A 13,059-nucleotide genomic window follows, 5' to 3' on the forward strand; every position below is an offset into this window, starting at 1 on the left:
ATTTGTAACTAATAAATTAACTACAAAAAAGTGGATTTACATTCCATTACTATGTACAATTTGTTTTTTGGAATCTCAACATTCTTAATTTCTCCAAATCCAAATGGTATTTTTGGTAAATCTAACTAATTTCAAGGAATGACTAACGAACTATTAGCTATAAAAAATCCATTAAAAATAGTGAAACAGAAAATAAATGTCTATGTTTAATTATGGGACATTAGAGCATATATTAAATTGGTCAGCTTTGCGTTGAAAGTCGTGATCAATGGGATTTTTCTAGATTACTTTGGGAGACAACATTAATTAAAAGAGTGGATTAATTTTGCTGTCAGTATGCTTTCGAACGTCTATTTTTTACAACACTTTTGATATTCTGCCCCATAGCTGACTTATTTAAAAAATCTCAGTTGTTTTATATTTTTTGTAAGTTTCATCCTACATTGTACTGAAAATGACCATATTCTTTTCTGCAACAAAACGCTAAAGCGCACACGCAATTTATTATGAACATTAAAGTTTAATCTTGAAACTCATGCTCAAGAATATAAAAGAATCCATTATGATTGTAGGCGAAGGCTAGCTGCCACTTATGTATACTATCTTATCTTTACAACGGTCTTAAAGCCGCACCTCTCACACTTTTTTCAAAAGTAATGTTGCCATAAAGTACTTTCGCATTTTAGAAAAAGTACCCATTATGTCACGTCTTACATCAACGGGCTCATAAATTATTTTTAACTGGCTTCATTAACCTGTATAACGTCATAAACACGTTATGCGCCTGTCACAACACTGGGGAGTATTTTTGGAAAAGGTCACAAAAGGAAAGCGCGCTTGAACGCTCACCAGACACGTATAACTTACTCAACGGAAATTGTTTACACGCACTTGGTTTTAAAGTGACCAATGCAATTAATTGACGCCGGATTTAATCCTGTTAATTTGAGAGGTAGAAAAAAACTAATTTCGCCCACAATGCTCAGACGGCATTATAAAGAAAATAAAAAGTTGTAAAAGACCTCGCGGTATGCGCATGCGACGGTCAATCTTCTCGTAATGTCATTTGTCGATGGAATCAGGACGCGGTGCGGGTTGCAGCGTGTAACCGAAAGGGACGGAGTATATGACCGTCTCGCCACCCCGACTCGTGAGGCAACATTTGTATTTAATTACTTCGTCTACAGACACTTGATTTACGAATCGCTTAATTTGAAAGTGTTGATTTAAGTTTTGATGAGAGAGCCTGCTTTTCCAGAAGTTATAACGACACCCACGCATAAATCAGTTTGTTTTAAACTCCACCGCCTGTAATACCAGATATGTGAGGACATTAAGATATTTATGACGGAACAACTGTAATTTTAGTGAGATAAAACTACATGTAAAGCAAGGATGCATTAGTAGAATTTACCACCATAAAAGCTCAGTCATTTACTGTCGCTCCATAATTCCATTTAAATTCCGACGCAACATCCTCATTCGATATAATTGGTTATAACAGTTCGGCGCGGCGTACAGCACAAATTATATTATTATCCTTAGCTAGAATAACATCAAGGGTCGTTAATGTGTAAATCGATTGCCATGCATGGAGCGCCATGCGCTGTCGCATACTAATCGATGAACGACACAACAAGCGATACTAATTATAATCAAAACAATATTAACATTCCTCATTGTTGTTGCAGACTTGGCGGCGATACGTCAGCTGCTGGAGAGCGAGACGGGAGGCACCACCTGTCCCAGCTGTAACATGCCCTTTGACAAGGGCAAGAAGAGGAAACTGATCGACACCTGCGGGCATGAGCGGTGCTACTCGTGCATGTTCAGGAACGAAGCGTGTCCGTCGTGCGCGAGGAGCAACCAGGCGCAGAGGCGGCCGGTCATGGAGAGGTACACGCCGTCGCCGCAGCGGCAGGAGCTGGACTGGCAGTCCCCCCACCGCCTGCCCAAGCCGCCCAAGCAGCCCTCCAGCCTGGCCCAGAGCTGCCCTACACCACCGCACACCAGGAGAAGATTCTTCCTGAGCCCCAAATCGTTGCGCAGTCCTTTCGGGCAGCGCGCGCGCCACTCGCACGACAACCACGTGCCCCTCTCCGGTAAGTGGCCGCACATTAGCATACCCGTGGGCCTGCGCGTGGTAGCCGCGGATTTGCATCGTTGCGCAAGCGGCTGCGCACGCAAGCTACACTTCATTGATGCCTTCTTGGGCAAAGTTGAAATCTCATTCACAAGCAAGCCGCGTAGCACCTCTCACTTCGATGACCCGTTTTATGAGCTTTACGAAAACTGCGAGGATCCGCTGCGCCGTAAATAACAGTGAGTGACAGTTGCGACACGCGCCCACGCCGCGCCGCCGGATGTACGTAGGGGTTCCTTAAAGGACCGGTTGTCTGTCTACTGTATTTATTAGTTAAAGTATAATTCCGTACTTTTGCAACGCACCCGCGCAGACAGCGGGCCGGCTGTGAACATTATCTCTGTATCTGTTACATTTTCCATTTCCATTAATTATATCATTCCGGTCCACCAGATTTCTTGGGTAATTGAAATATACACTTCGTTCACAGCTGTGAGTTTCTTAATAAACTATTAGTATCAATTCGCCACGGCCCTTGCCCCTTCACGTTTGTGCCCGGTCTGTCGATTGCTAACGTTTCTATCTGTCGATATGAATAATGGTATCTCTTACAATTTGTAATGGTTGGTTAATGTGCCGAGGTGCAATTAATTGGCCATTGGCGCTCGATTGGGATCGTGTGATAGAAATTTGGCTTTACGTCATTGATGATGGATGCGTGAGAATGTTTACATGGAACTGGGTGCTCCAACAGGGCTACCGGAGGAAGGGCCTCGCAACGCGGCGTGGCACAGCCTGGTGTTCAATAAGATCAGGTCGCTGTGGTCCACGCACTCCTCAGTGCCGCAAGGACTCAACCAATTGACAGGCACGAAGTCTTAATTTTGCATTGGAATGTGGATTATACCGATGTTGCTCATTTAATTGCAAATGGTGACTTAGAATCGATTATTCCTATAAAACATTTTGAGGTCGTAAAGTGTTCAGCCTTTGTGGAAACGATTTAGATTCGACAGTTCGTTTGCTAAGCATACATTGAATAACTTATTGGTTTTGTTTCCATGAATTGTATCGATTGATGGATCGATTAATGTAGTATCGATTGTTGCGGTAAATGAACACATCGGTATTCAGTCCACATTCTCTGTAGCACGATCGTCGTCTGATTTTTGCACACCTTATTGCCTGTTCGCATCGCTCCGTGCGTTTGACACATAGCTTAGAGTACCGGTTTTGTTTTACCCATGTTTATTTGCATTTTGTGTGGTTTTTGAGTTTTCTTTTATTTTTAATTTACATTTGTAACGCTTGAACGGTTTTTTGTTATTTGCATACTCATTTGTAAATAGGGTTTTATGTTTTAATTGTTATTCACTACACTATAATGCCATGCTAACTTGTGATTTATATGCACATAATGTGATTAATTCCATTAACCGATATAATTTTAAGCCGATTCGATCATCATCGATTCGATTTCATAACAACACATTATTCGGTTGAAAAATGCCACACTCACGCATGAGTCATGGTCACATAGTAAATATGATGAAGACTTGAACAATCGATTCTTTGATCGAGATAAAAAAATCGGTGACAAAAGTAGCATCGATTTGTGGGCGAGATATTATCCGATGATAAAACTTGACGGGGTATAGGTTACAAGATAAGCATCGAAGAAATCATAACTTTCAAATTGTGATTCTGTATTGAGTAAAAATTAGTGAAAAGCAATCAATATTATTGCTTTGATATTTCTATATGATGGATAAGAAACTTTATGCCACATCTCATATTTCTATTGAACAAGTAAAACTGAAATTCATTCATTGTGGTCAAAGTACGCTTTCGTTTTCGAAAATAGTAGCAATGGAAGTAAAAATTATAACATGAAAGTAAGACTCCACAAAGTTCGTGCTATCAACTTTAACCCCCAAAAAAATTCATACACCACATACAGAAGAAAAAGTTGAAGCACTACACCAAAAAAAGTACAAAACAGAAAACAGACTTCATACCAATGACCTAATATTGCCAGACAGAATCACTAAAACGTGGGTCGTGCATGACGTACATTTTACTACGTAGGCCGCAGAGCCTTGTCACCGAAAGAAACAAGTGAAGGCGGGTCATTGTGTAACTCAGTCTAGTCAAGCTAATCTATATTAGCTTGATTGGTCTTAGATAGGCCGTGTGTTCTGTGAAAGGGTTTAGTGTATAGTTTGTCAATATAGGCTAAATTTTGTTTGGTGTTAATATGAGTTCTATAAAGTTTAATTTTTGACTAGTCTTAGTACCAAAGTAGAAAGAGACCAAGAAAATCATTTTGCGTCGTTATTAACGCTCTTTTCAGCTCTGCATAAGAAAAAGCCTTTGCCCTGTAGAAGTCAATAGAATAGCTGATAATAATCATAAAGTAAGTTATCCCACATAAGTCTACCCAAAATATCATCCAGGTCAATCACATAGAGGGCTCTCCTATCAAATTCATCAAATCCAACTACAACCACCTATTCAATGATGATTAAAATACCACCAACCAAAGCAAAAGAGACCTTACCACATTTAACACAACCCTTCTTTTTCCTTGACTGTGCATTAACAGTTCATATTGTCAGCCTCAGTATGGCTTCTGTGAACGTAATATTGTATAAGGTGCAAGTTATTGCAGTGTAGGTGATATTATTGATTCTATAATGCGGTCCGTTATTGGATTAGACAATCTGGCAAGGTTGGTCACTTCATTATTCAGGTGTTGAGAATTTTGTGGTCATATTTTGGTCCTTTATAATACTTTTAGTACGCTATGCTAGTATCAATTTACAAATCTGGGATCCATTTTGCTGATTTATATTTCGAAGGGAACTTTAACTAAAGCTATATTTCTGCCATCATTTTATTCACTAATTATTGTTGTTGTTGCTTCAAGTAACAAACGCTCAAGTTTCTTATGTCCCAATTCTAGGTATCACCATTGACACATTATGAATCATGATCTCAAACAAACAATTGTGCAAATGGAGTCCCTGTTGTAATCTGATTTCGTGAAAGAAGATACATGTTTTGTTTAGTAGCGTTGAAACCATTCTTAATTGAGAAACATGACTAATATTTTCAGTTTTGAATGCCAGTTTTAGCTAGGAGCTATCCCTAGCTAAAACTTTCATGCCAGAAACTTCCAGGGAAACATGTTTTTCATAATCCACAATGCTATACATATACTATACTATTAAACATCAAACAGAAAGTGATTTCACCTTCGTCCCATAAAAACTACCCAGAAATTCGCTTATAATCTCCCTCAGTAAATAGAAAAACAATCACATCAGTCAAGTACTTTCTAACATCGTTCAAACATATTCTTCAGCTTTAATATCTATTAAGATGTATAAAATTCCTAAATGCATTTTACTTTAGTAACTACTCTAGAATAAAGCCTAACACCTGAATCTCTGCCCATATCCCAGCTAAATGAAGTGTAAAGTTCACCACACGAGACATCGCTTCCGTCGTATCGTCCGTGTGAAATGCCATATTGTAAGGTCAGGTTTCACTACTTGTTTGGGTTTCAGCTTTGTTTATAGAAGGTGACCCTAGTGTATGTGATGAAACTGCGGTTGAACAATCATTTAGTTCTGTATCATTAACTTTATGTTCATGTGTTTAATTGTCATCGCCGTTTGGATTATTAGCTTCAAGTTCAATTATTTTAGGTTCTTTATTTTATGCTCTTTCTATGATGTTAATATGTACTGTAATAATAGTGAAAATTCTAAGTGCGATTTTAGGTATTTAATGATATTAGGTTAAACAGATTCAAATGTGGGCTTTGAAATTTTGGTACGAAGTATGTGGAAGTAACTTATGAAATTCTAACAATAGTCGTCAAAGTGAGAGTAACCTAACCTAACTTTCCAGGGAAAATGTAGATGAGCCACTTTCAGTAATTTTGTTGCCCAGCTAAAACCATCTATTCGGCTATTTACTCGGTACTCGAATAATGAATAAATAAATCTCCTCTCAACGTCCATCAATTCATACCTTTTGAGCATCATTACCAAACAAAAAACGGTGTACATCTCATAATAATACCTAATACGAATATAACCTTGACGGAGTTCGCATCAACAGGTTGTAAATGTTGTAATGTTACAACAATTATGTCATTTGTAATGTCAGTGAATTGGCAACACTGAGACGAGTCAAGGGTAACATTTGTTTGATGCAAAAGGTCATTGGTATTGAACATGACAGTGTGTGCTACAATGTTTCATGCAGCGGCTTTTACTTTAATGTTTTGTGATGTTGTTTGGTTTAACATTTTGTTTTTGACAGTTGTATCATTGTCTTGTTTATCTGACTGTTTCATTATTATAAATGTATTTTTACTTGGCCATTTATCAATTGAAAACTATATTTAATTGAAAACTATATTATATAAAATAACTGGCCTTATTTCATTTAGGGGATTATCAAGGGATGTCTGCCCCATTGTACCTCTTTATATTCATTGACTACTTTATAAAACGAGTCTTAGTAATTCAGTATTTTCTCCATGCTCCTATCGTCTTTCCCATAGACAGATCTAGTATCAATTACTTGAACAAAACTTGTAGATATCTTTCACTAGGGATTACACATGTTTTACGCCATCAATTCCCACTAGCTCACCTTTAACATCACTACTTCCTTCCCTTTTTACACTTCAACAAGTAACACCTATCAATCTTCCCATGGTTACATCATTCAGATTCCCATTCCCAGATCATCATCAAACTACCAATATCTATACACGATAACGTTCTCATAGGTTTCAAGCTCAATGACTCTGGAACAGGCTTTCGTTGCGTGGGAGTCGTTTTTATCCGTGCCCCGACCACATCCCACCCCTATGGATCAATGGGAGTAGGAAGTGGTATAAGTTTTTGCTCGAACTAGACTTCAATGATAGAATTTGTTATGGATGAATGGATGTTTATGAGACGTTTGATCAAGTTTGATGATCGTGTTATATGTGGGTACTAAGTTATTGATAGAATTTTGTTGAATTATATTTTAGCAGTATTCGCAAGCTTTTAAATATTTGAAGGCTTTTCTGTTTCTGCAGTTATAAAAGGTCAGACATTGCAACTGTGTGTACGAGGTACGAGGAACAGAAAATATTTTACTATAAAACAGACATACATTAATTAGCTCTATGTAAATGGATTTTGCTATAGAGGTACTTACATACAACAAACGAAAGCCTAAGTAAAAGGTATGAAATTAAATTGAATTTTTGTTATGATCAATTCGTCAAACATAAATCAAAATCGATCAAAACAGTACTCTTTTGAATTGAATTCTTATTTTTTAATTAGATACTGTAATAAATTGAGTACAAAACGAGCACAGACAGATATACTCCACAATCATAATGAATGATGCGATCATTTAATTCATTCACGGATTGAATGAGTGAACTAATTGAATCCGTTCGATCGTGATGGTCTAATTATTTAAATAAATTACTTTTACTTCTTTTATCATTCGGTAATGAATTAGTAGTTATCAATTATTCTTTTTAACTTTCATTTTCTTGTTTTCATTGATTAATATATTTATTAGAGAATGTAGGCTACTGTGGAAAGTGTGAAGTACAATTTATACTTGCTTTTGAAAGTTTAGACGTACTATATGGCTGAGCATTCAAGTTGTGCTGGAGTGATTTACAAACACTTATTTGTAGAAAAGAATTAGCAAAATAGTCCCAAAATAAACAAGCTTACCAAAGCTTCCTCGAATGCTTCAAATAATTTAAAAATAATGCACTTTTGCACTGGAGCCACAAAACCAGCGATAAAAAGTCTCAAAATTATTTAAACGAAATCCTTGGAGTTATTTACTACATTGTTAACAGATGACTCATCTTAAGCTACACCTTGAGAACTTCATTATCCCGTCTTAAAATCACATATAATTATGCAATTTTGTGCATATTTAGAGCTAAGATTAACCTTTCCCGCTGGTGTAAAGTTGACAAATGCCAAGCTTACTAAGAGGCTGGCATTTTGTTAAATGTCTTTATTTTAAGGACGTATTAAGATGTAAATATTTGAATTAACTCATTAATTTATCTTATGTGTTGGCAATTCAATACAAAGTAGGTATGTTTATTAGTTGGTTAAATACGTTCTTGTGGTAATGACAAATATATGATGACTTTTGTATGGCTTGTAGGTAAATTAGAATGCAAATTGATCCTACCTAGGTATTTAATGGCTAAAATTCTCTATAGGTGTTATGTTTTCTTTGAATTTCGAAAAACAGTGTGTATTGTGATATGATGCTTACAATAACTGTCTCTAACTAACTATAGTTATTCTCTGTCTCTAAAAATACATACCAACCCATTTAAATAGGGACCGATGTATTTACTATTTCTTTGTTAACCTTGATTTTTTTTTGCCAAGATATTGCTCCTAATGTTAACAATCTCCTAATATCATCAATAAACATGAAAATTACAAGAACAAAAAAAGGCTGAGCAAAAGAATGTCCGCTAAATTGCTTCCTTCATAGCCATACAGTAACCGTATCGAGTGTAAATCTCGGAACTTCGCCGTTCCCACGCGGTCGCTTCCGCACCCGTCCGGGATCTTACATCGGACACCGACACGACCGATATCGGAAGCCTGCCAGTTCGCCTGACAGGATTTTGTGGCGAAACTTGCTTGCTAAGTCGTTAGGTTACGTCTTACCCGACTGCCAAGAAGGGTCATGTTTTTAACTAGTATTGATGCTGTAAATAGATCTTTGGTTTTTAGTTATATATATTTATAGGACTGTTAAGGGCCTTTTTCTTTAACTTCGTCAAAAATCATCAAATGAACCCATAGCGGGAGATCCCTCCCGCTATGGGTTAGCAGCGGTGAGGGAGTGTCAGCATAAGGGCCTTAGGCTACGATTAATAGGTGCTTGTATTTAGGTGAACATTTGCCATGATTTTACTAAGATATTTCAATACGTAAGAGATTTCTTAAATTACCTAATAACTTATCAATATTTATATTTTTCTACTTCAATAATAATACTTAATATAATAATTACTTAGGTACAACAAACAGAGGCAATATCAATTCCATAACCTTTCTAAAAACTCCATTAAAACAACAATAGTATCACTATGTTTTGCCATTTGAAATTCCCAATCGCTTCAAGTGTTAATACCTTACCTTTCCTGTGATAAAAATTTCGCTATTAACATACAATGAGGCAAAAATCAACAGCTTTTTACCAAATAAGGAGTCGCTTCGACGATCTTGTTAATCAGTTTTGAAATGTCATGGGAAGTATTAAACAAAGGGTGTTTGTTGATAAAACAACGTGGGAGGTAAAGAACTTATGGAAAGAAATTATGCGTCTAATTGTTTAAGTAGTGTGTAAGACTATGATACTTGGAGAGGCCTATGTCCAGCAGTGGACTGCGATAGGCTGATGATGATGATGATGATGATGATGATCATGATGATGATGATGAAGACTGATACTACGCGAAGAAAATCATTTTAATACTTATGTATGTATTTGAAGAATTGACGTGCAGTTGGTGGTTTTAAATAAAAATTGGTGTTGTCCAAGTAAGATTAACTTGGTATAATAACATAATTTGCTTTCACCAGACTAAAGTGACAATAACTTAAAGAAAGTAAAAAAAAATCATAGTTCTAATTTTTGAAAGACAAGCCCTTGTGAAGTGAAACCACACAATCGTTGCACGTGTCTAAAAAGTTAGTCCTATGGAGAAGAACTGGCAGGAAACTCCATAGACACTCTTATTTTTTAATTTCTTTTTCATTTTTTCATTAAATACTTTCCATTATTTTTCTAAGAATATGTGATTACAGCCATAATCGTCAACTCTCTTCTGCATAATTGTTGTGTGAAAACTTATTACCATATTTATGAAAACATCATTTGTTTATATCTAAGTGTGTGTGTGTAAGATGCGTATTGCACGAATGTGTGTGTATTCTTAATTATGCATGGAGTTCACATTATTATGATTTTTGTTTGTTTTATACGATCGTTTTGTTTGTGTTTATTGAAAGCTTGTGAAAAGCGGCATGTATTGTGTAAAAAATATACATACACTTTGTATTTTAAGTTTTTATTACATAGATGTTACTGTACGCACATTGTTTATTTTCGCACTTTCTTGTTAGAATGTTTATGGTTTGTATTTTTGAAAGCGTGTGTCGTGTTTTCAATTACTTATTTGTACGGTTACATTTTATGAAAGTTTAAGTTGTAATGAAGTTTTCACTGACTTTAATGTTCAGTTACAAATTGTTTTCTTAAGTATTCTAGTAGATTGACACTATTCATTCACATAGGACACAAAAAAAAACATTCTTTTTGTGTCACTTATGGCCGCCTATCGTACAACAATGATAAAACAAATGAAGAAAAAAATATAGAACGACCTGATATTACAATTTCAAAACCCCAATCATAATCCAAATCAAAAATTTTCTTAATTTCGTTCACAGATGACGAAGGAGGCCACATCAAGCAGGCTGGTTACGAATCCAGAAGACAGAATGACTTGTACATGCGATTGGGATTACTTCTTGGAGAGAGAAGAGGTGCAAGGAACAAGGCTAGAGATAGCTGTACTTCCCTCGCTTCTCTTGATGCACATACTCTTGCGTCGCATAATACGAGCCCTGTAAGTATTTGTGAAGTTTTTAAAAATTGTTTAAAAATAAATAGTTGGAAATAAAAAAAGCTGTGTATTGTAGTTGACAGTTAATCTGTTTGAGTCATGTATTAAAGATATTTTATCTCTGCCTCTATTTGGACCCTCACCTACGAGCGCAGATTTTTTGCCTTTCTTTCTAATGATAACAATGTTTACCCAACTCTACTAATAAATTATCAGATCTCCTTTTTTCTAAAATATTATTTGATCTTTTGCCTTCTCTCTTGATTTCTGTAATATATTTCAATTTAATAACATCTTTTTTGTCTTCTAATACCAACTCAATTGTATTTCAGGTATCAACTCTCACCGGTTCATCAGAGGTGGAGGTAGCAACCCCACTGGGTCGCGACTCTCTCGGTTCCTTAGCATCCATGTCGCTGTCAGCTGCCAGCAACTGCTCATCCTCCAGTCCTGGCAGTCGACGGCATTCTGTTAACAGTAAGTGTACTTACCTTGTTCTTTCTGGAGCGCTTTGTAGTTGATGTACCTGACAGAATTATGGTTGCCTTATCATAATCACTCAATTTCCCTTTTGGTAGATTTCTGCTGACTGTGGCTTTACCACTCAGCCATGGAGGGTCCTTTGAGTAGCTAGTAAAAAATAGCACTGTCTTAGGCCGTAATAATGTACCAACCCAGATATCAAAAGTAACTAAAAAGTAAAAGTATCTTTTCACCCTTTAACTTAAGGATCATTAACAGACATCAAAGAATTCATCATTAGTGGCATTGAGACTTCCCGAACCGGTGAAATTAAGGATACAATATCCCTAATCCTGTAAGCCAACTCCCGTCAAATTAACTCCCATCATTAGTATTAATAACCTATCGTTAAAGACTATTCGTCAGTCTGTTAAACTTAATTAGTGTAATGAGGTTTCTTCTATATCTAACCTACTTAACGTTTCGGAGATTGAAGTGGCCAGTCATTAAGGCACCACGCCCTTTGCTGTCGATAACACCGCTCCCTGGAAATGTTATTAGCTTCTGACACGGGGACTACACTGTTACTCTTGATCTATATTGTGAAGGTATCTGGGCTAAAAATAGACTGATTTAAATTTGACGAAGTTGGACGTAAAATGGTGTCTGAATTAGAAGGTAAAAAGTCAATAATCGACAAGCCTACAGTTAAGAATAAGCGGTGTCATAATACTGTTGTCTGTACAGTCTGTATCATCACGTTAGTGTTCCTATAAATCATCACCGTATTTCAGAAGAACTATCTTTCGTATTTCTGGAGTATAATATTTATAACATTGTCATTTGTTAATTTTGTTCCTAAATTCAACTTTATTCTTTCCAGCACTCCAAAGCGGCAGATCAGACGAACTAACCCGAATGTCCAGCGGTTTCTTCAAAACAAGGAAAACGGCAGCCAGACGTTCAGCCAGGGTCAACAGCAAGCAATCAACATCATCGTCAGAAATCAAAAAAGGTTCATTGTTATAACAAATTAATATTTTTTCTCAAACTGTAATTGGACCAGCAAAAAAAGTGGAAGATTTTAATATAAGCACTTGAAATTATTTTCATATAATTAGATTTGTAATTAAATATCGGTCGGTTTATTTTTAGACTGCTTTGGATGCAGAATAAGTTTTTCATTGTGCAGTTTCATATGAACAAAATTGAGCAATGAGTTGCATGAATATTTTAAGAACAGAATCTAATAACGTAGACGAATTTTAATTTAAAAAAATGCAATTAATAGTAATTGCAGAGACTTAAAAATTATACCAAGAGATAGAAAAATACAATAGCATCAAGAGAAATTAATAAAATAATTAATTTACTTGCATAGGAAGCTACAGACGATGTGTATGAATCAGTAGATAAGTTCTAACATCATGTTATATTCCACAGTTCATCCATCACCGCAGCTGACGTTACGGCCACTGTTCTTCGAAGTACCATCGACAGACAACCAGACGTACTTCTCAGGACGACACTGGCTCATGAGGGATATGGAGAAAGCCCTGGACTCTAGTGCTTCAGGTTTGTATAGTTTACATATAATTAGTGACCGAAGATTTTCCGTGTAACTCCTAGTACCTACTACTACAAGTTCAGAGCATTACTAATGTACATTATTAATTTTGTCTCATGAGCTCATTTTTTACCAACGTTTTTGAAACAGAAAAAATATTTCACGTTTCAGTCCTTAATTTTTATTCTCTTCTTAGTTTGGGATAGCTAATTGCTGTAGGCACTTTTGTCTCAATATAAA

The 13,059-nt window shown here is 36.2% G+C and overlaps 1 protein-coding gene across 3 annotated transcripts in view; it reads left to right on the top strand.

Moving 5' to 3' along the window:
• LOC124633608 (protein TANC2) overlaps window positions 1-13,059 on the top strand; it is a 173,699-nt gene that overhangs the window by 151,689 nt on the left and 8,951 nt on the right. For 2 of the 3 annotated variants that reach the window (XM_047168879.1, XM_047168881.1), the window contains exons 2-7: window positions 1,692-2,102; window positions 2,838-2,951; window positions 10,615-10,793; window positions 11,123-11,267; window positions 12,136-12,267; window positions 12,696-12,827. In XM_047168879.1, coding sequence (XP_047024835.1) covers window positions 1,692-2,102; window positions 2,838-2,951; window positions 10,615-10,793; window positions 11,123-11,267; window positions 12,136-12,267; window positions 12,696-12,827 — 1,113 coding nt within the window. The remainder of the gene's footprint in view (window positions 1-1,691; window positions 2,103-2,837; window positions 2,952-10,614; window positions 10,794-11,122; window positions 11,268-12,135; window positions 12,268-12,695; window positions 12,828-13,059) is intronic. The other variant, XM_047168880.1, reaches the window with a different exon arrangement.

This window comes from Helicoverpa zea, chromosome 10 (assembly GCF_022581195.2).
Source record: "Helicoverpa zea isolate HzStark_Cry1AcR chromosome 10, ilHelZeax1.1, whole genome shotgun sequence".
In the NCBI taxonomy this organism is placed as follows: domain Eukaryota; kingdom Metazoa; phylum Arthropoda; class Insecta; order Lepidoptera; family Noctuidae; genus Helicoverpa; species Helicoverpa zea.